Source organism: Lithobates pipiens, unplaced genomic scaffold (genome assembly GCF_037356315.1).
Source record: "Lithobates pipiens isolate NorthernLeopardFrog02 unplaced genomic scaffold, aLitPip1_a1.2 Scaffold_18, whole genome shotgun sequence".
Lineage (NCBI taxonomy): Eukaryota > Metazoa > Chordata > Amphibia > Anura > Ranidae > Lithobates > Lithobates pipiens.
The window spans coordinates 150836064-150860661 of NW_027507758.1; the positions used below are offsets into that span (position 1 = coordinate 150836064).

General features: G+C 41.7%; 1 protein-coding gene across 1 annotated transcript in view; it reads left to right on the top strand.

The window, feature by feature from the left end:
- The window catches only part of SNX9 (sorting nexin 9), a 194600-nt gene that overhangs the window by 152411 nt on the left and 17591 nt on the right, over nt 1-24598 (top strand). The window contains exons 11-14 of the mRNA XM_077486269.1: nt 1715-1818; nt 12301-12404; nt 16286-16363; nt 17723-17799. Of these exons, the coding sequence (XP_077342395.1) occupies nt 1715-1818; nt 12301-12404; nt 16286-16363; nt 17723-17799 (363 nt within the window). The remainder of the gene's footprint in view (nt 1-1714; nt 1819-12300; nt 12405-16285; nt 16364-17722; nt 17800-24598) is intronic.

Here is a 24598-nt window from a genome sequence, read left to right on the forward strand (position 1 = left end):
TCATCCTCCAGCTCGCCTACATCCCCAGACCATCTATCTTTCAGCCTGTATACATGAGTCACCACTGATGGGCGGAGAAGAGAATTATAAAATGCTGAAATTAGTTTGCGTGAGTCTTGTCCTGTCATAATGCATATTATATCCAAATGTTCTGTATTGGGGGGCATCATGAAATTGTGTCTGGAGAGCATGGCGGAGCTGGAGGTAACGATAATGCATGGAGTTAGGGAGGGTGAAGTCGTCCTTGAATTGCTGAAATGATTTCAAAACAGTACAACAGTATGCACCTGATAGGTATCTCACCCCCCGACTAAGCCAAAGGATCTGGACTGTTACAGTCAGTATTTCTCATAGGCTGGGGTTATCCCATAGGGGAGTGTGAAAATTTGTAGATGGCATTTTAAGTCTGCGTCTTAGCACTTCCAATATCTTACAGTGATGGTACAGTAACCCTTTTTGGCTTCCCAACACGCCGGTATCAGTAAAGTCTTTGAGAATAATTTGGAAGGGATGAGCCCAGGGGCGTGGGGAGAGCATATCAGTGCTAAATATCAGTCTTTATCACTTTTGTCTAGGTAAAAAAAAGGGAAAGTTGCGCCGCCAGATAGTAGAGGTTAAAGTCGGGCAAAGCCGCGCCCCCCAACTCAGTGGGGTTTTTCAGCGTTTGCCACGACAGTTTATGACGAGCAGCACCCCAAACAAAGGAGTTGAGGAGAGCTTCAATGGATTTGAAGAGTCTGAGGGGCAAATAAATCGGGAGGTTGAAGAGTCTGAGGGGCAAATAAGGCGTAAAATCTTTTACATTATACAAAACAAATTGAGCTAACTTTACTGGTTAGTTTTTTAAAAAATTCATTAACGTGTAATTTTTTTCCCAAAACATTGCATTTGAATGACTGCTGCGGAAATATAGTGTGACATAAAATATTGCAACAACCACCATTTTATTCTCTAGGGTCTCTACTAAATATAAATATATATATATATATATATATATATATATATATATATATATATATAATGTTTGGGGGTTCTAAGTAATTTTCTAGCAAAAAATAAATTATTTTAACTTGAAACAAACAAATCTCAGAAAAAAGTTTAGGCTTAATGTACACGGGACGTTTTTACAACCTCTCCTGAACTTTTAAAATGTCAGTTTTGCCGCCTTTACATGTCGCGTTTAGCCACGTTTGCATTTAGAAGCGTTAGAAAAAAAAAAAATTTTTTTCTTCAAATTAGCTAAAAATTAAAAACGCCTGTAAAAAAAATTGTGGCTAAATGCGAGTTACCGCGTTTAGCCACATTTAGGTGCTTTTAGAAGCGTTTGGCTCTTGAAGTGCCTTTAAACTCAGCGTCTTAACTCATTTTTTTGCTTTCCAAAAAAGGCCTCTAAACTCAACTGCCTAAAAACTAGATTAAACGAACCTGTGTACATGTACACATAAGATGGGGCCTAAAGCCCTATACACATGATCCGAAAATGCTGCTTTCGAATCGATCATACGATAATCGGATCGTTAGTACAGAGCTTTGGAGAGCTGAATAAATAGCTGTAAATGTTACATTTGCACATTACTTAGCTTGTATGCACTTAGCATGAAAAAAAACAACGTATCCAGTTAAAGATCTGATGCAATTATGACAAATGTAGAATGCCATTCAAGTAATTGCCCTGTGTTTACCCGAATATTTGTATATTTCCTTATTTTGATAGGAATGGAAGACTGGCAAGAGGAAAGCAGAAAAGGATGAGCTGGTTGGCAGTATGATATTTTCCACAATCGATCCAGAAGCTGATGACCTGGACATGTTAGAAGTGTAATTGCCATTTTTTATATTTAATGTACAATATAATGCATCCTTCCTCTATAATGTATTCCTCAGGGAAGAACATGTTGCTGCTTTGTACGCACATTTTTTCCAACTATATTACACAGATGCATGAAGAAGAATGCAAGTTTAGTTTTGCTTTAAAAGGCAGCTTTTTAGCACCTACAGTGAGGGGGAAAGGTATTTGATCCCCTGCTGATTGTGTATGGTTGCTCAGTGACAAAGAAATGACCAGTCTATAATTTTAATGGTAGGTTTATTTTAATAACGAGAGACAGAAAAACAACAAAAATATCCAGATAAACGCATTTAAAAAAAAAGTTAAAGTTTTGAGTGAAATAAGCATTTGACCACTTCACAATACACGACTTGGTGGCAAAACCCTTGTCGGCAGTCACAGGAGGTCAGACATTTCTTGTAGATGGCCACCAGGTTTGCACACATCTCAGGAGGGATTTTGTCACACTCCTCTTTGTAGATCCTCTCCAAGTCATTAAGGTTTCGAGGCTGACGTTTTGGTAACTCGAACCTTCAGCTCCCTCTACGTATTATCTGTGGGATTATGATCTGGAGACTGGCTAGGCCACTCCATGACCTTAATGTGCTTCTTCCTGAGCCACTCCTTTGTTGCCTTGGCCATGTGTTTTGGGTCATTGTCATGCTGGAATACCCATCCACGACCAATTTTTAATGCCCTGGCAGAGGGAAGGAGGTTCTCACCCAAGATTTGACAGTACATGACCCTCCTGTCCATTATCCCTTTGATGCGGTGAAGTTGTCCTGTCCCCTTAGCAGAAAAACACTGCCAAAGCATAATGTTTCCACCTCCATGTTTGGCAGTGGGGATGGTTGGCTCATAAGCAGCATTCCTCCTCCTCCAAACACAGCAAGTTGAGTTTATGCCAAAGAGCTCAATTTTGGTTTTATCTGACCACAACGCTTTCACCCAGTTCTCCACTAAATCATTCAGATGCTCATTAGCAATCTCCAGACAGGCCTGTACATGTGCTTTCTTGAGCAGGGGGACTTTGTGGGCGCTGAAGGATTTCAGTCCTTCATGGCATAGTGTGTTACGACTTGTTTTCTTGGTGACTATGGTTCCAGCTGCCTTGAGATCATTGACAAGATTCTCCCATGTAGTTCTGGGCTGATTCCTCACCGTTCTCATGATCATTGAAACTCCACAAGGTGAGATCTTGCATGGCGCGAGATTGACAGTGGTGTTTCTTCCATTTGTGAATTATCGCACCAACTGTTGTCACCCTCTCACCGAGCTGATTGGTGATGGCCTTGTAGCCCATTCCAGCCTTGTGTGAATCCAGCCTTGTGTAGGTCTACAGTCGTGTCCCTGACATCCTTGGAAAGCTCTTTGGTCTTGGTCATGAACGTTGTTTAGGAAAAAGCCAAATGTATAGTCAATGACTGGAACCTATAGCCACATCCCTAAATAGAGAAAGAAAAACAAAGGAGATGTCCCCTGGGACTTTATAGGCATAGGTTGCAAACCAGAAAGATGCATAAAGAAGTATACTAAAAAGTACAATTTTTATTGATAAAAACTGTCTGACAATAGACGGAATATCACATTTACTATACATGAATGGTAATCATATATGGATAGTGTACAGCTGACTTCTATGACACACGGTTAATCTCACAGTAAGAGGCCATAACCGCAAAGGAAAATCCCCGGGTCTTGGCCATGGTAGAGCGTTTGGAAACAAATTGATTGATTGCTTCTCTGGACAGGTGTCTTCTATACTTTATATTGGTAACAAGCTGAGATTAGGAGCACTCCCTTTAAGAGAGTGCTCCTAATCTTGGCTCATTGCCTGTATAGAAGACACCTGGAAGCCAGAAATCTTGCAGATTGATAGGGGATCAAATACTTATTGCACTCATTAAAATGCAAATCAATGTATAACTTTTTTGAAATGTGTTTTTCTGGATAAATTTGACCATTTCTTTGTCAGTGGGCAAATGTATCAGCAGAGAATCAAATACTTTTTTTCCTCACTGTAAATCCACTTGCATGCCTGCCCCCTACACTGCATTGACCACCCCCTGCCCCTTCTACAGTTGCTTATTTACCTCTGGTCCAGAGCAATGGGGTTTCTTCTGGTGTAGCTTTCATTGGGAATCTGTTTGGCAATGGCCATGCTTGCACACTATGTCCCTATAAGCTATAGGGATCATCCAAGCCTATGTGTACGGAGTGTACAGGTGTGGCCTGTCTTGAACAAATGTTTGTGAGACAGGACAAAATCACTAGAGGAGTTTGTGGTTCTCCATTGGAAGTAATTAAAGCAGACCCACCCCCCCACCCCCTGCTACATTTGGCATCTTCCACTGCCAGGCCATTCACAAGGCACAGCACGTTTCGTGCATGCGCAGTAGGGAACCAGCTGTGAAGCCGTAAGGCTTCTTCGATGGTTTCCTATACAACAAAAGGCGGCGGCAGCACCCAAGAGCTGATTGAAGAATCAGCCCGGGTGAAGAGACTGCTGGCTTCCTGGACACGTAAGTGTACTAATATGAAAAGACAGAAGCTGCAGTATTTGTGGCTGCTGACTTTTAACTTTTTATGAAGTAGCCTGGAGCTCCGCTTTAAGTAGCTGCAGATCAGCGTAGGGTAGATTTTGCATGTAATATAAAGGTGCAGCTCCCCTAACTTTACCTGTTACATTTCTATATACAGTATATCTTTGTAACGTGAATACATGCAATTATGGATTCAGCTATTTTACAGCAAAGCTTAAAGTAGCTGTAAACCTCAGACATGAAATATGAACAAAGCCTATCCCTCTATAGTGTGTCTCAATCCAGGGTACTAAGTACCATTTCTGTCTGCTTCCTCGTTCTTCTGCCATCAGCATGTGCCACACCTGTGTGCTGTGTGAAGGGGGTGTGTCCCCTCCTACTCCAATCAGCTCTCAGCTCTCACTGATGTAACTTCAGCTCTCTGCCCCTTGCTTTTCAGAACTGATAGATCCTGTGTAACTTCTTCACTTTGAATGGATGTAGGGGAAAAACGGCTGTAGATAAACAGTTAAAACATATGTAGGAGAATTTTTTTCATCTATGGGTATCACCTGGGGCCAGTCACTTCACTGAGTATATGTGAGGGTTTGCAATCACTTTAAGATGTAGTTAAACCTTTGTTTTCTCTGCAGCCTTATACGTTAAAGCACTTGTAAACCTTTTTTTTTTTTAGATAAAATGAAATGGGGAAAAAAAAAAAGATGGTATACTTACCTGCCCTGGGCAATGGTTTTGCACAGAGCAGCCCTGAACCTTTTCTTCTGCAGTCCCCATCGGAGCTTTCTGCTACTCTTCATCTCCAAGTGTGCCTATAGCAAGCCACTTGCTATGGAGGCACTCATGTGGGCACACTCCCAAGCCAGGCTGTGTGTATCCATAGACACACAGAGCACCGCTCAGCCCTTTCCCCCACTCTGCCCTCACAGGAATTAATTTACAGCAGTAGGAGCCAGTGGCTCCCACTGCCATTAGAGCCACCTGTGAATACAGGAAGAGAGGAAAAGAGCTGCTGCAAACAGGACAGCGCTGGATCAAGAGAGGACACAGGTAAGTGCTTCAGAGTACTACAAAAAGGGTGAGCAAGTCTAACAGTTCTTTTTCTTTGGAAAGAAGTCACATCCATAGTAAAATAGCCAATCCCCTGTCTCCTCTAGAGAACGATTGTGGAAGAGGAAGCAGTGGTCTCTCTGCAGATTTCCAGCACACCGCCACTCCCCCCCGTGGAGTATGAGCCAGATCTCTGCAGTCAGCCTGTAGCATGAGCTTTGTAGAATAGAAAGTTTAAGCTCTGATTCAGCAGGGGATGTATTGAACCTCTGCTAAGAAACCGTTACAGTGGCACAGAGAGCAAGGGTGCTTCTCTACAGCATGCTGGCAGGGGCCAGGCTTTTCTACTCAAGCTGTAGCTGCTTTCTAAAGAAAACAAACTGTAGGGGTCTATTTACCCATATGTTTATCAATTCATGACATTGTAAAAATAATGTATTTCAGTAGGAGCAGTTCACACCACCGTGTTGCTGGAACGGTCCTTACTTTTTTTTTTTCTTTTTAGGCTCAATGGATGTAAATGATTCTAAGCGTGCCACAGCACATATAAACACAAGCGTCCAAAGGGTCTGGTGAAGTTTCCTTTACAAATAAAGCTTAGTGAAGTAAAGAAAAGTATTACGGTACAATGCAGCTTGTGTTAAAACGCCAAGCAGCATGTCAACGCACATTTATTTACGTGCGATCATTGTGGTGTGAATGGATTCTTAGTGCCCTTTCACACTGAAAGCACGGGCGTTCGTTTTAGCAGGGCTTTACCCTTATTTTAAAGTGTGCTGCTTTTAACCCCTGCTAGTGGCCAAATAAAGGGTTAAAAGTGCCTGCAAAGCGCCGCTACTGCGGTGCTTTTGCAGGCGGTTCAGCGTCTCTGCCCGTTGATCTTAATGGGCAAGGGAGCTGTATACACCGCTCCTAAAGCACCTCAAAGAAGCTGCTTGCAGGACTTTTTTCTACGTCCTGCCAGCGCAGCGCCCCAGTGTGAAAGCCCCCAGCTTTCACACTGGGATTGTAGATGAGGCATTTTTCAGGCGCTTTACATGCGCTATTTTTATTGCTAAAGCACCTTAAAAAACGTCACCAGTGTTAACGGGGTCTCGGGGTTGATTTACTAAAACTGGAGAGTGCATAATCTAGTGCAGCTCTGCATGGAAACCAATCAGCTTCCAGGTTTTTTTTTTTTTTTTTTTTTTTGGTCAAAGCTTAATTGAACAAGCTGAAGTTAGAAGCTGACCATGCACAGCTACACCACATTTTATACTCTCCAGTTTTAGTAAATAAACCCCTTTGACTTTGTTTTGATGTACAGTATATTTAACGCATTTACCTGATTTAAACTAGAATTGCGATCAGGCGTTTACATTTATTGAGCAACTGCAGAGCTGTGTTCGGTAGATGTGATGGTTTGTGATGAGTGGCAATATGATAGAAGTATGTTAGGCAATATTATGTTAATACTTTTTCTTACTGTCTGGTGAAGTGTAGGGGCCCATTAAAAAGTAAAAGGCTTTTTATAATAATGTATATTAAAATATAACTCGTTATCAACTATATAACTAATTGGAAGCTTTCATAGTGTTCAAAAATATTGTTCAAATATTCGTTTCAGTGGCCTTGGTGACAGGAAATGGTTCTACATTTATCACAGGACATAGCGCTATTTAAGGGAATTTCTGAATTTCCTGTTTATCTTCTCATTTAGTGTATCTAGCGTCTCATAAACCAAGTCTCCTGTGTGCGAACTCTGAGTTCCTTTATTAACCACTTCATTACACCTTCCTGCCCAGACCAATTGTCAGCTTTCAGCGCTGTCACATTTTGAATGACAATTGCACGGTCGTGCGTCGCTGTACCCAAACAAAATTTTTATTATTTTTTCCCACAAATAGAGCTTGCTTTTGGTAGTATTTGATCACCACTGGGGTTTTTTTTTTTTGCGCTACAAATAAAAAAAGACCAAAAATTTTGAAAAAAAAACAAAGTTTTTCTTAGTTTCTCTTACAGAACTTTGTAAATAAGTACGCTTTCTCCTTCACTGATGGGCACTGATTTAGGTACTTATATGCAGCACTGATGGGTACTGATAGGTGGCACTGATAGGTACTGATAGGTGGCACTGGAGGCCACTTATAGGCAGCACTGATCAGGGGGCACTGGCAAGCATAATTGATGGGCACAGAGTGCCATCCCTAATGGGCACTGATTGGCATCCCTGGTGGGGTCTAGTGGGCTTACCTGGTGGTATTTCTGGCGGGCACGAGTGGGTATCCTGGGGGGTCTGCACTGATAATCAATCAGCACAGACCCCCCTGTCAGTAGAGCAGCTAATCGGCTCTCCTCGCGCCTGTTAGTGCGAGTGGAGGAAAAGCAGATACACACTGCCTGCTTACGCTGTGATTGGGCACAGCTGATCACGTGGTGAAGAGCCTACATCATAGGCTCTTTACCTCAACCAGAGACCGATCACCGCGCTACACCGCTTATCCTGCCGAACGTCATATGACTTCCTGGCTGTCATTCTGCTATATGGTGGGTGAGAAGTGGTTAAAGTGTTACTAAGCCCAGGACCCTGTATTCACTATATCTGATCTGCCACAGTTCACAGAACATGGAAATGCAATTATTTTAGTAAATATATACTGCTAAATACCTTTTCTCATCATCAGTATATATCAGTCTGGTGACTTCTATCCGTGTCCAGTTGAGCACTGGTTAAAAATCTGACTCTCCTATGAAGCTGCATGACACCTGACCCTCTGTGTGGTCAGTGCTGATTGGTCCTCTGCTAATCACATGCACCCTCCCGCAAAAATAAACCTCTCTAGCAATACACATCAAACTGAGCATGTGCAGAGTGCCACTGAGGCTCTGTACTATCATAAGATGGATTGGGGACTGCGGAAGAAGGGGAGGATCAGAGAAGACAGGATCAAACGGCCTTTTTGCACAATGTAGAGGATTCACCCCTTAGGTTCCACAGTGAGTGTAATAAACATGATTTACTGCATATACAAACTGATTTTACTCTTGTGGGTTTAGTAACACTTTACCGGTCTAGAGACTTGTGGAACAAACAGGACCAAAGCTCAGATACTTAAAGTATAAAAACAAAGCGAAAACCTTCCGCCTGGTTTGTTTTACCATGTTTGAAGCAGACCTTCAGTTATTTTTTTCTACTTTCCATCTATTAAATCTTCTGCCTTTGTTGTTATAACTTTGGATAGTCAAATATATTTTTTTATGCCAGTAAATACCTTATACAGCCCACTTCCTGTTTCTTGCCTGATAAAAAGCCTAGGCTTATGACATTATGCACAGTTCTCTCTCTCTCACTCTCGTAAGAGTTTGTCAGGAAGGGAGGGGGATGAGTCATAAGAAGGCCAATGAGAGCTGCAGAGCTGGAAGTGTGCCTCTGTGTATCTGTGTTAAACCAGAAAGTGAACAGGCAGCAGCTTCATCTGCCCACAGTTAAAATGGATGCAGCCAGACTCAGTGGAGGGAGATTTCTGCAGCATATTTGGCAAGTACAGAGTCACAGTATATATAAAACAGTGGTTGGAGGGAAGCTTCAGAATGGTGGCAAAGATGTTTTTATTACAAATTATGAGAGCAGACTGCAGTTCCTCTTTAAATTATAACTCCAGACGGGTTTTCTAGTTTTGGATAGAGTATAGAGGATTTGGAACCTATGTTAGGTCTTTTTTGCTTTCAATAAGGCTGCCAGCCAATACACCTTACAATTTTAATAAAGTCAAATTGAAGGCACCATATTCAAAAAGCAGAGTCCATAAATACCACTGACATTTCAGGGGCCACAAAGGATCCTTTTTTTTAAGGTGCTGACGTCTTCATCAAATGGTTGTTGACATTACCATGGGCTGCGCACTTTTGACTAAAGTAGGAAACATATGGGTCTGATGCTGGATAGATTTATAACGAAGGTTTTTATTGCAGTCTGTCTCTATTGGGAAGAAGAAGCCCTACTATTTGTCCTGAAGATTTTTGTCCCTGGAAGAGAGGAGATATCCAAACCTTTATAGTTGTCTTCAGAACAGAAGTAGAGGGGATTTCATTCAGTGGGGATACTTGTTCCAGTGCCAATAAAGATGGGATTTGCAGGCAGATTTACTATTGTGTCTTTGAGGATTGAAAGTGCAGTGAAATCTTGATGGGGACACAGCATTAAAGGCTAAGTTCACCTTACAGGTACACAGTTTCCGACGTGCAGGAAGATTTAATGAACTAAAATGCACTTCATATATAGTTCAATGAGAACTACAAGCTGTTTGCTGTGGTAGAAGATGGGACTTGTAGTTCATTCATTGGCAGATTTCTGCAGGGGTGTGTGGGTGGGTTCAGGGTGATAGGTTAGCTGCTGTATAGTAACATGTTAAATCCTAAATATGGGTGTAACATGTTACGAAAGGTTAACTTATTCTTTAACTCCTATTTGCCAGTGGTACACAAATATACGGCCTCTCAACGGGGGGGGGGGGGGGGGGCCTTAGCGCTGAGAGGATGCATATTTGCGCACCAGTTTGCAGACACAGCTGTACCGAGAGCAAGCTCCCGACACAGTTACTGGTGACTAACAGCTCCTGATCACTTCCTGCGATCGGGAGCTTTCGGAACATGTGACCGCCAATTACGGTGCTCACATGATCATAAACCCGCCTCCCGGCATTTGAAATCCCTTAAAGGGCCTGGAGGTGATGGCGCAAAGGGGTTTGACACACCCAAAACCATCTTAAGCTGGCCATACGTGGATTGAAATTTGGCTGTTTGAGACTGGCTGAATTGTGATCCATGTATGGACAGCGTGGTTGTACAGAAGTCAATCTACTGATCGACTTTTGTATAACCATCCTGTAAGACTTTTTCAGCTTGATAGCAATGATCAGTGTATTCTGGAGGTAGAGACGTCCTCCATGCTGTCAAAATATAATGGCACAGCAGGAGGGTTCCCCCATCCACTTTGAATGTGTGTGGTTGGGGGAATCAAGTCATTTTTTTTTCGTTGGCCAACCTAAGTCTAATTTAAAAACACGGGAAAATGGCTGGAGTTACACTTTTAATACTTTACCCCAGTCTAAAAAAATTTGATAATTTACCTAGTTTTTGTGCTATCGTTGCCTGGAACATGGACGATTTGCTGTGTTAGAAGTATTTTATACTGCATTAGATGCAGTAGAGCACATGTATGTACAGACACTGCCTACAGCCACAAAACCATTCTGGGCACCAGGAAAGCCCTGAAAACAATAGATAGCCATAGACTGAACACTGCAGATACCATTCAGAATACTCACTACCACCTTCCCCCTCCATAAAATGTGAATTTAACTATTCAGTTCAGTACCAAATCTTAAAGCTTGCCTTTTGCAGGGACATTGGTTGGCGTTGGAGCCATCTGCCAAGCCCCTAAAAAAATTTTGTGATTGTCTTTCATGTTTTTGTTTAAAGTGGTTGTAAACCTCAGACATGAACAAAGAATATCCTTCTATACTGTATACTCAATTTCTCAATTTAGGCTGGTTATAGGGTTGCAGGAAAGAATTTTGCATGATGCCTCCCTCAGCACAGACAGCACTGACAGGGGAATTCCTCCTGCTGAGCCATTGACTTCTCCCGACGGGGGCAGGTGGGGGAAGCCGTCCCCACCGGGAGAAGACGGATACGTTTTCTAGCAGCTTGTGATAATTGGGCAGGCTGGTTGTACCCAAGTTGATCGATCGACCAACTTGGTGCATTCAGCCTTTCCATTAATATTTTGAATCTTGGTCGGTTCAACACCAATTCAAACTGTGTATGGCCAGCCTAAGAGCACGAGATGTCACTTTTTCCTGCTGCTTCGTTCCTCTGCTATCAGCATGAATCACCAAGAGAAAAAAGGTGACAGGATGAATCTCCAGCTGATTTCCTGTGAGCTGTGTGGAGGGGGGGGGGGGGGGGGCGTGTGTACCTTCCCTCCAATAAGCTCTCAGTGCTCTCCTCAGTGAGCTTTGCAAAGTGTAACTTCAGCTCTCCATCTACTTTTTCTGAACTCTCAGACAAGCTGTATAAATTCTGGACTTAGATGGATGTAGAGAAGTGAAAACTGTAGATAAACAGGTACGTCTTATGTAGGAGGATTTGTTAATCTCTGTATATCCAGAGGCCATTCACTGGGTGTATGTGATTGTTTACAACACCTTTAAATAGAAATTCTACAAGAGATGAGGAAACACCTCTAATGGGAAATCCCCCATGCTTTGTAGAGATCTCCTATTTTTTGTTGTGTCGCTGTTAGAGGAAGTGAATTTTCCTAAATGTAACACAGACAACAAAAAAGAAACTGACAGTGGTTTGAACCTTCTCCTACTTTACCCAACACAAAAAAAAAAGAATGTTTTGGCAACGTATACAGTACAGTAAATTGACCATTGGTAGCTATTGGATTCTACTCTTTGTACATGATCTGTGCTCTTGCATATCCTAGTCGTTCTGCATCTTAAAATACTTTGCAGTGTTCATTCTTATATTACTTTCACAGTAACAAGCGGCCCAGCCGAAAAGGCTGACATTTAAACCACGGAAAATGTACAAATATAAAACCTAAACAAGGCCTCTTTTCTGCTTTTTTAAAAGGTCCCCAAACTGGAGCTTTTATGTTGGTAGCTAACTGCATCTGACAGCTGTAGGACGGTTTAAATGACGCACTGTTTCTCTATGCCATGTTTCCTCATACTAATTAGCCCATCTTATTACGTATGCATTACTGGTGTGGTAATGATGAAGAAGTACAATTATTGTGCAATGATACCTCTTTAATGAAAAAAGCTGAACATTTTCTGTATGAAAAATGGAAATAGTGATGTCATTTACTGTTTTTACACCACCATACAGAGAACAGAAGTGTGAAGCAGTCAGCAGGTTCACAAGAGCCATGGATGATGGTGTGAAGGATCTGCTCAACGTGGGCCAAGAGCACTGGAAACGATGCACAGGGCGTATGTTACTCTTAATTGATAACATTTGTCATTTTATTCTAGACAAGCCTCTCTTCTGTGTGGCCTTTAGATAACTCATTGGGCCTGATATAAAAACTGTAGCTAAAAACGGAAGTATCTACAGAAAACAGTATAGTGTTGCCATAAAGGGTTAGTCTACTTAGTTGGTATTTCACTGTTTGGTAATTGGTGGATAAATAATTGACCTAAAATGTTTTCCTTTGTGCTGAAGTTCTTGGGTCTGCACACATCCATGACCATTATGAGGGGTTCTCACTGTACCTGTTGGCTTTTTTAAAATGACGTTTCTATTATGGAAAATGCAACAAGAGGAGAAGCATACAATGGTTGGTGGGAACACCAAAAACTTCCAGAATTACGACAGGGAGATCATTCTGTCAGAGAATGGAAGACCTAAAAGAAGGGTCTGACTCCGGCTTCGCCTCTAACCAAGATAGTAAAGTTTAATGGACTGGCCCTAGTAGGCCCCTTTCACACTAGCAGACCAATCGGGTCCACCTGTCAGTTTTATAGGAGGACCTGGTCAGACCATCCATTGCCATCTATGGAGTGGCAGATGTAAATGGACATGTGACCGTTTACACCCGCTATCTGCTAAAAACAGACAGATGGGGAAGTCGTCCCCCATCCATCTGGTGGATAGGATCGGGTGACAGTCGGATGTAAATAGACAGGTGGTCTGACCGCCCATTGAGGAGGGCGGACGGCCTGTGTCTGTTTCTGCTCTGCATATTGCCGATAAAAAGTCAGTATTGGTGCAACCCTAATAGAAAATACTGGTAGCCAAGCCCTCAACTGTATAAGTAACATAATATGAAAGAGATGTTGTATGTAGCAACTGCCCAAGAGCCACCAGTCAGTTTTCTAGTACAGGTTAGCACACATGAGCAGACACAGACCTGTCATCCACTCAGCAGGGATCAGCAGACAGATCTACCCATGTAAAAAGCCCCAAGTGTGCTAACCTGTACTAGAAAACTGACTGGTGGCTCTTGGGCAGTTGCTACATAGTGGAACCAGTTGCCTGTGTGTAATTTAATCTCAGTATAATTACAGCTGTTCTGTGAAGTCCTCAGAGGTTTGTTAGAGAACCTTAGTGAATGAACAGCATCATATAATAAAAAACAACACAAGATACTAGCGCTTTAAAAGATACTGGTGTGTCCTTTTCAGTTCAGTCTGTATTGTTCATTAAAATAAATTCAAAACAGTTTTTATCAAAGCAAGATGTTTTTTTAAAAAGTTATCTGAGAAAACAGTACTTGGAATTTGCTGAAAATCCAGAAAGGTTGCTTGCTGTTCTTAGAGGATAGGAGATGTATGTGCACAATCACCTGCGGCAGCTGCTTCTTTAGAGTGAAGTCATCTCATGAATAGGATACCAATAAAAGAATATATAGAAGAGCGCCAAATCAGTAAAAAGTGCATTTATTTTATACAATCAATAAAAGTCTCACTAACATCCATAATTATTATTGTCCTCGGTTTGATAGTCAAATCACTGTTCCCTTTCGCTGGTGCTGTTACTGGATCAATCCTCCTCCACAGCGCGCTAGGGGAAGCTCCGCTGTGTTCTGTGATGCACAGAGACACAGACTGGCTTGTAGACAGCGTGTGACGTCAGCCGGGGGGTACACGAGAGCACAATGCGTTTCTGAGCTTGCGCAAGCCTCGTTCGGGCATGCGTGCTCCTTTCTCAAGTGCAGGTATAGGCAATGCTGCAGTGGACTGCTCTTAAATAGGAGAGTGAATATATAATGACAGACAAGATAGCAATTAACCCTATAGTCGATGCAAGCTGGTTGAGAGGGTTATACTCATGATAATACTATGGCAAGTGAATAAAATATATGGTAACGAAGGTGAACTTGAAAAAGGTGAAAAGTTTTAGAGAAGAGTTATATACAGTGCCTTGCGAAAGTATTCGGCCCCCTTGAACTTTTCAACCTTTTGCCACATTTCAGGCTTCAAACATAAAGATATAAAAATTTTATTTTTTGTGAAGAATCACCAACAAGTGGGACACAATTGTGAAGTGGAACGAAATCTATTGGATTTTTGAAACTTTTTTAACTAATAAAAAAAAAAGAAAAGTGGGGCGTGCAAAATTATTCGGCCCCCTTGCGTTAATACTTTGTAGAGCCACCTTTTGCTGCGATTACAGCTGCAAGTCTCTTGGGGTATGTCTCTATCAGTTTTGCACATCGAGAGACTGAAATTCTTGTCCATTCTTCCTTGCAAAACAGCTCGAGCTCAGTGAGGTTGGATGGAGAGCGTTTGTGAACAGCAGTTTTCAGCTCTTTCCACAGATTCTCGATTGGATTCAGGTCTGGACTTTGACTTGGCCATTCTAACACCTGGATACGTTTATTTGTGAACCATTCCTTTGTAGATTTTGCTGTATGTTTGGGATCATTGTCCTGTTGGAAGATAAATCTCCGTCCCAGTTTCAGGTCTTTTGCAGACTCCAACAGGTTTTCATCCAGAATGGTCCTGTATTTGGCTGCATCCATCTTCCCCTCAATTTTAACCATCTTCCCTGTCCCTGCTGAAGAAAAGCAGGCCCAAACCATGATGCTGCCACCACCATGTTTGACAGTGGGGATGGTGTGTTGAGGGTGATGAGCTGTGTTGCTTTTACGCCAAACATATCGTTTTGCATTGTGGGCAAAAAGTTCAATTTTGGTTTCATCTGACCAGAGCACCTTCTTCCACATGTTTGGTGTGTCTCCCAGGTGGCTTGTGGCAAACTTTAGACGAGACTTTTTATGGATATCTTTGAGAAATGGCTTTCTTCTTGCCACTCTTCCATAAAGGCCAGATTTGTGCAGTGTACGACTGATTGTTGTCCTATGGACAGACTCTCCCACCTCAGCTGTAGTTCTCTGCAGTTCATCCAGAGTGATCATGGGCCTCTTGGCTGCATCTCTGATCAGTCTTCTCCTTGTCTGAGCTGAAAGGGACGGCCAGGTCTTGGTAGATTTGCAGTGGTCTGATACTCCTTCCATTTCAAAATGATCGCTTGCACAGTGCTCCTTGGGATGTTTAAAGCTTGGGAAATCTTTTTGTATCCAAATCCGGCTTTAATCTTCTCCACAACAGTATTACGGACCTGCCTGGTGTGTTCCTTGGTGTTCATGATGCTCTCTGCGCTTTCAACAGAACCCTGAGACTATCACAGAGCAGGTGCATTTATACAGAGACTTGATTACACACAGGTGGATTCTATTTATTACCATCAGTCATTTAGGACAACATTGGATCATTCAGAGATCCTCACTGAACTTCTGGAGTGAGTTTGCTGCACTGAAAGTAAAGGGGCCAAATAATTTTGCCTGCACAACTTTTCAGTTTTTTATTTGCTAAAAAAGTTTAAAATATCCAATAGATTTCGTTCCACTTCACAATTGTGTCCCACTTGTTGGTGATTCTTCACAAAAAAATTTAATTTTATATCTTTATGTTTGAAGCCTGAAATGTGGCAAAAGGTTGAAAAGTTCAAGGGGGCCGAATACTTTCGCAAGGCACTGTACAAGACTTAATCTGACTGGCTGAGGGAAGATTGTGATGACATCTGCCCACCTCCTCCACCTCAGCTAAACAGAAGAAGCCCGGTATTTATTGATGAAATACAAGGCCTCCTGTGAATGGCTAAGCATTTCTCATTTCATCCCAACTCAATTTTGTCCTGGGAGTTGAGAAAATCCCTATCCCGCTGTATATAGCTGATGCAATATTTTTATTCATAATAGCACTTTGCTCTAGTTAATTGTGTGTTGTGATATAGGGGTTTTCTACTGGAGATGAATGATCAATAATAAAATAAAGTTTAATTTAGATTTTTTTTTTTTTCTAAATAGCACTGCCTAAGGAATATCAGAAGATAGGAAGAGCTTTGCAGAATTTGTCATTGGTTTTCAGCTCCAGTGGCTATCAAGGTACCCCTCTTTGTAATAATGTATGTCATTTGTGTACCAATGTACTGTAAATGTTTTCCATACTTGAGACTTAAACATGCTTTTTTTACATATATATATAAATTGTGTCAATTAAAGTTTTATGAAAAAAATTACAAAACAGAGCCTCTGGGCCTAACAACATTCGCTCAGGTATACCTCACAGTCAAGAGAGAGATATTACATGTAAAAAAAATTGACATATAGCAGCCAAAACAATAATCATAGTGAAACTGGTTAAGTAAGTATAATGGCGCTAGAGGCAGGTATATGGAACAAGGTAGGTACTGGTAAAATCAACTTTCCCACGGGAGGCAAAAGTGGAGAGGGAGGAGGGATGAGGTTGCGCGAAGGACCAATTGGGTCCACCACACAGCACCACACCACCCCTGAAACAATAGCAAACAAGCACCCTTAAAGTAGAGTAAAATGATCAGTTTCTGCCAACAGTCTAAAGAAGGACACCTGTCTGATTTCCAAACTAACACAATTGCCTTCCTGCCATAGAGGAGGCGTAAACTTAGCAGGATCCTAGACGCTCGGCAAACGCTAGGTGATTAACTAAACCCAGCAGACATATATTGAATATATATATATATATATATATATATATAGACATATACATGAATATATTGAACAAAAGAGGCTCAGAACTCTGGAATAAGGGGGCAGGACCAAAAGACATGCAAAAAATCAGCAGGTGCGTCCCCACATCGCTAGCAATTAGATGCCATTGAGGGCTAAGATACGCCGTCCATATGCACAATTTTAAATTGTACCAACCTATCCCTTGTGGCAACCAATTGAACAATTGAGTATTCCCCAGGCACCCTCCAAGTCCTCGCTATCCAATTCCAGCACCTCCACCCGCCATTTCTATTGCAGTAGGTTGAGCCTTATTGGAACCATTGGCAACAAAGCTTTATAAATCACTAACAAGGCCTTCTCCAAATCTACTTCATGCAACAGGGATTCCAGGTCATCTTGTAACAGCTGAAGTGGCCTAGTACCAAACTGGGAATGGTAGTCATGGCGGAGTTGTAGGAACCTGAAAATTAGGGAGTTTAGAAATTCATATCTTTGTTTCAAACTATCAAAAGTCACAAAGGAACCTTCTTTGCAAATAACATTCAAGCATTTAATGCCTCTCGGGCTCCATACAGTTGGGTCTGGGATTGTCATGAACTCTGGGAGCCTTGGGGGGACTTAAACATGTTTAGCTTGACAGCATTTTCTTGCATTTGGATTTGCTGTTATTTAGGTTTGTGGGAACTAGTTTGCCTGTCTGGAACATTGTTCCATAAATAAGCAATCTTTTTACTGATATTTTTTGTTTTATAGGTGAAACTGAGTTAAACAGTGCAATCACAGAAGCAGGGAAAACATATGAAGCAATAGCCACCTTGGTGGAAGAGCAGGTAAAACCAGACCTTATACAGTATTTATCTGAAGAGTAGATCATGCTGAATCAGCAGTTTATGGCATAGAAATCATTTTTATTTGAAATGTTATCTGGATTGGAATGTGGAATGCAAGCCTTTTATTTAAATTGAATATCTCTGAGCTTTTCATCTCAGCACTAGTCAAACACTAAACACAGAATAAACTGTGCATAATGCTATACAGAGGTAACCCTTCTCCTATCTTTGCTGTAGACCACGAGTGTGCCCTCTATCCCCCACCCCCAGTATCCACCATGCATTCATATCTGTTTTGCATAACGAAATACACAAATTCACGGTCCACTAAAGTTGATCACCGATTTTCCATGGACTGCAGAATGTTTGCTCACCTGCCAGCTTGATACAACTCGATTGTACCTTGTGAGAAAAAATAATTTAACCACTTCAGCTCTCATACCTGTACGTTGACCAAAGCAATTTTTACATTTCTGCCTATTAATTTGACTTTGTCATTACTTGCGATGACAAAGTAATACATATATTGTTTTTTTTAGGACAAACAAAACTTTCTTTTGACAATACTGTCTTGCAAAAATGTGTTTATTTTTTTGCAATCCATTAAAAATAATACATTAAAAAAAATAACGTTTTTATCTATTTCGATCAGTCTTACTGTAGTTAAAATGCATAAAAGTTATTCTATCGGCTGTCCCATGTAAAGACACTAAAAATTATAATTCTAGTAAAAACCATTGCAAGAAATGGATTCTGGACAGCCGCACTCTGATAAAAGCCTTTATTGTAATGAATGGTCAACGTTCATGTGACAACAGAAGCAGGACAAACAGCTGACGCGTTTCACAACATCATTGTTGCTTAGTCATAGCATGACTAAGCAACAGTGATGTTGTGAAACGCGTCAGTGGTTTGTCCTGCTTCTGTTGCTTACATGAACGTTGACTGTTCATTACAATAAAGGCTTTTATCGGAGTGCGGCTGTCCAGAATCCATTTCTTCAATATTGCTTCTGCTGAGCCTGTACCTGGCTTCCACTTTGAGGAGGGCGTTTTCTTCAGTACACCAGCTGGAGCGATTCACCCTTTTGTTTTCTTGTCCTGGATAAACCATTGCAAAGTTATTTACAAATGAAATAAAAGTTTCTGTTTTTTTTTGTTTTTTTTTTTCAATTTAAAGCCCATCTCTGGGCAAAAAAAGTTTTCCCTTGCAGTGGGGAGCTGTGCCTGCACTGCATGGGTTAAATGCTCTTTTTTGTCTAGTGGAGAGGAGAAGGGAAGTATACTTACTTAACGTTCCGATTCTTCCAGCACCCCCGCACTCCCACAGTTTTGAGTTGTGGACTGTTCCTGATGTTATCAACCCCAGAGCAGGCTCTATAGATCAGGAACAGTCCACCACTGGACTGCGGGGGGAGCACCATTTTCTGATGAAACAAATGATCAGGTGAGTATAAGCTTTCTCCTCACCCCTAGACAAAACGAGCAGCTGACCTGTGCCGGAGTTGCATTTTAAATGTTGCGTTTTTTCAAAATGCAACACCAAACAAACTTAAAGTGATTGTAAAGGGAGAAGGTATTTTTTTATCTTAATGCATTCTATGCATTAAGATAAAAACCTTCTGTCTGTAGCAGCCCCGCTAATATTTACCTGAGCCCATCTCTATCCAGCGATGTTGCACGAGACTCTCCTCCTCGTTGGCTGAGACTCCAGAATGTCATTAGCTCCCACTGCTGTCAATCAAAGTCAGTGAGCCAATGATGAGAGAGAGGCAACAACAAACAATAGCATCCGTAGGACTTTATATGAGGTGAGCACAAAAAAGGCCAATAGTAGTATACAAAGTAAACATAGTTTATAAATTTAAAAAGTTATAACATTCTTCACATATGGGATACATAAACAGAGGTGCCAAGTAGTCATAGATACAGTATACTAAGAGACCACATACATATATTGGAATTGTTGCTACACAGTAATACATAGGCATCATAAACCCCACGCGTTTCGCGAGTCACTGCTCGCTTTTTCAGGAGAAGATGAAAATGCAGTTCACAAAACAGACAGCTCTACCTGCAACTACTAATGAGCGTGTGATCAACATACAGTGCATCCAGAAAGTATTTGCTTTTTCCACATTTTGTCGTTACAGCCTTATTCCAAAATGAATTAAAATCATTATTATTATAAATTCTAAAAACAATACCCCATAATAACAATATGAAAGAAGTTTGTTTGAAATCTTTGCAAATTTATTAAAAATAAAAAGAAATCCCATGTACACAATTATTCAAAGCCTTTGCTCAATACTTTGTTGAAGCACCTTTGGCACCAATTACAGCCTCAAGTCTTTGAGTATAATACAACAAGCTTCATTCACCTATTTTTGGGCAGTTTCTGCTATTCTTCTTTGCAGGACCTCTCAAGCTCCATCAGTTTGGGTGGGGAGTGTCAGTGCACAGCCATTTTCCGATCTCTCCAGAGTCTGGGCTCTGGCAGTGCCACTCAAGGACATTCACAGAGTTGTCCCGTAGCCACTCTTTTGTTATCTTGGCTTTGTGCTTAGTGTCATTGTCCTGTTGGAAGAAAACCTTGGCCCCAGTCTGAGGTGCATAGTACTCTGCAGTATGTTTTCATCTAGGCTGTCTCTTTACATTGCTGCATTAATCTTTCCCTCGATCCTGACTAGTCTCCCAGTTTCTGATGCTGAAAAACATCCTAATAGCATGATGCTGCCACCACCATGCTTCACTGTAGGGATGGTATTGGCCAGGTGATGAATGGTGCCTGGTTTTCTCTAGACATGACGCTTGCCATTCAGGCCAAAGAGTTCAATCTTTGTTTTATCAGACCAGAGAATTTTGTTTCTCATGGTCGGAGACCTTCAGGTGCCTTTTGGCAAACTCCAGGCAGGCTGTCATGTGCCTCTTTTACTGAGGAGTTGCTTACGTCTGGCCACTCTACCATACAGGCCTGATTGGTGGAGTTCTGCAGAGATGGTTGTTCTTCTGGAAGGTTCTCCACAGAGAAATGCTGGAGCTCTGTCAGAGTGACCATCGGGTTCTTGGTCACCTCCCTGACTAAGGCCCTCCTCCCCCGATTGCTCAGTTTGGCCGGACTGCCTGCTCTAGGAAGAGTCCTGGTATTTCTAAACGTCTTCCATTTATGGATGATGGAGGCCACTGTGCTCATTGGGACCTTCAATGCTGCAGACATTTTTCTGTACCCTTCCCCAGATCTGTTCCTCGAACCCAACCCTGTCTCAGAGGTCTACAGACAATTCCTTGAACTCCATGGCTTGGTTTGTGCTCTGACATGCACTGTTAACTGTGGGACCTTATATAGACAGGTGTGTGCCTTTCCAAATCATGTCCAATCAACTGAATTTATCACAGATGGGCTCTAATTAAATTGTAGAAACATCTCAAGGATGATCAGTGCAAACAGGATGCACCTGAGCTAAATTTTGAGTGTCACAGCAAAAGCTGTGAATACTTATGTACATGTGATTTTTTTGTTTTTGTTTTTTATTTAATTAATTTGGAAAGATTTCAAACCAACTTCTTTCATGTTGTCATTATTGGGTATTGTTTGTAGAATTTTGAGGAAAATGATTAATTTAATAAATTTTAGAATAAGACTGTAAAAAATTGAAGCGTTGCAAATACTTTCTGGGTGCACTGTATACTTTGTTACATTCAACAAACAGCACACAAAAACAATTAGCGTTATATACCATAAAAAGTCCATATTTTATTGTATTTATTATAAAACTGATCATGGTCATAGTCTACATGCATCAGATTGAACACTAGGGGTATTGCAAAATTGCATCAAGAAAAACAGTTTATTCCAATAAAATTTATGAATGGTATAAAACAATACCACTTGCTGACCCGCTCACAGTAAATGTACTGTGAGCGGGCGGCAGCTGCATGTGCCGTGACGTATTTTTACGTCGCAGTGAGCATGTGCACTGGTGCGCTCCCCTGGCGCTCTCACATGGTACCTGGGCCATCGTACCCTGTATTGTGATTAGCTGTAGCCAGTCACAGATCACAATACTAATCAAGCTGTCGTAAAAAAAGGGGGACTACTATGATATTCTACTGAGCTTGCCAAGGATGGCTGCCATACCGTCTGCCCCAACAGCAGATGAACTGCTTTGAGTCCCAAGGGAGAAAGGGGCTTTAGAAATATAAATGAATACCAATAATTAACTTAAAGTTTGTTTGGTGTCTTATGTGTCATTCGCACAAAACTCATAATGTTTGCCTTAGCAGATTTGTAGCCACTTTATGTTTTATTTATGTCTTCTTTCTGTTTTGCCACTGGCACTTCATTCAAATAAGAGGTAAGGAGCGTTCTAGCGTTTTGATACGTGATACGATAGCTGATATAAAATGGTAGGTCCACCCAAGAATGATGTTTTATGTGGATGGTGGCAGGTTGAGTCAGCTGAGATTTATATATTTGAATTCCAAACAGCCATTATGATGTATTGCCAAGTTTTGACGCTGGTGTTTTTTTTTGGCTTTGTAATACCATTGCAGGAGAAACGGCAGCAGGATTCAGTACATGAGCATCCACAGCTAAAACAGGAATCATTTTCATTTAGATATAGTGATTCATTCACTAAGGGCTTTTTTACATGGGGGGGGGGGAGGTTAAAAACAGGTGGTTAAGCAGTTTTGCAACCCCTACCCCAGGGGCCCACCAACATTTTAACATTGCAGCCAGACAGGGCAGTACACATGCTGCTGCAATGCTTTGCTTCACAGCCACAGCGATTTTAACTTAGCCTGCAGAGTTTGACAGGTGACACCAACTGTCAACTTGCCCGTTGAGGTCAATGGGAGCGCGATGCAACCGTGAGCCAAACACGCGGTTTGCGGTTGCAGTGTATTATATTAGTGACATAAAAAAACATTCAGGAGACAGCAGCATTGCCTCCTTAACGCCTGCCAGCCTTCTTAAGGCCTTTTCTCACTACTGCGCTTTTGCAGCGGGACGAAAGCCCATCAAAAATGATTTGCCTTTAAAGCCTATGAGATTTTTCACGTCACTGTGCTGTGTTTGCACTGCAGTTTGAAAAGTCATGCATGCTACATCTTTGGTGCACTTTTAAAACGCAAACCAAAGATGCATCTTCCGTTGACATAAATGGAAACCACAAAAAAAATGACCAGAAACGCAGCCAGGGTGTGTTTTAGGTGCATTTTTGCTGGTTGTTAAAGAGGAAGGTAAACCCTGATGGGTTTTACTTCCCTTTTTTCCCCCTGCAAAGTAAAAGCATAATGTGGTAGTATGCATCACATGCTAGCACATTATGTGACACTTAAGTGCAAATGAAGCCCGAACTGTCCCCATTGCAGGCCACATCCATGTTCGCCTCTCGGGGCTGCGGATTCTGGCTCTGTGACTGACCGGAATCGGGTAACGTCGCTCCCACGCGCATGTCGGTCACGGCACTCACTATTGAAAATACGGCGCTCATTTAGGAGATATTTACAGTACTTATAGGTAAGTCCTGTTATAGGCTTACCTATAGGTACAACCTCTTTAAGGAGCAGCGCCCTTTGGGACTTAATTTGGGCTAACAGCAATACTAAAGCCGAATTACCGTTTATATGGACAGGATGTAGCGCATTGTATTGTGGACAGGTTGAGCAGTGGTACGAGGTTGTAGATGATGGATAGCGGGGGAGAGAGAATGCACAATAGGGGGGGGGGGGGAGTAAGTGTATACATGAATGCTATGTCTTCAGGACACTTGAATCTGTATTTTACTGACCTGTATATTCTGATTGTGGATACCTGGACTATATGCATTTATAACCAATTAAAGTTTTTTTCTGGATAAAAAAAAAAAAAAAAGGAGTGGCGCCCTTAACAACCAGTGGATAGCTGATTGTTAAGGACCCAGCACATGCCGGCTTCCTTAACAAGCAGCCGGAATGTAAACAATTCCCCCGCCTCCCTCTGCACAGCCTCTTGTCCCCTTAGTACTCACCAGTATCTATGTCCAGACTTCCCCTGACTCCGCCCCTCAGATTCTGGGATGCTCCCAACTGTTCCACCCTGCTGTTTCCACAACCATACCACCCCGTTGGTAGCATCGCTCCTGAACTGGAGCATGCTGACCTTGGGGAACATATTATCACAAGCTTTTGAGGACGCTGTCGGGTTCCGTCTCCCTAACAACTACCTGCCGGTGTCCTTAACAACCAATGAATAGCTGGTTGTTAAGGAGCCGACCCCAGTGAAGTCCTTAACAGCCAGCTATTCATGGCTTATGCGCTGCATGCAACGCATTTAAAACGTGCTGCAATGTAAAAATACATGAGCTGCAGTGTAAAGGGGCCCTTAAAAGCGATCCCCCCACAGATAGCTTTTCAGAAGGTGGTATGCACTGCTATACATATGAAAGAGTCCTTTGAATGATCATTATTTGCCATTATAATTTTTATTTTTAGCAATAAAATTGTTAAAGCAGAAAATAACCGTTACATAAGGTGAGCCTGAGGTCTTAAAATGTGGCTACTGCCATTGCATGTTTGCAGAAAAAAGTGATAGTCTTCCTTTAAGGTGACAGGTTTTGAGTAGGGCTGTTACTGATTATAATTTTTGTGTTCGATTAAACGTTTTTTTTTATCGATTAATCGACTAATTTCAATCAATTATAACGCACATACAGATCCAACTACTTTAACTGATCTCCCTGCATTGCATCTCTGCATTAGTCAATGGTAAATGTGGTGTACACTATATACAATCACCCGACACTAGTTAGTTTCCA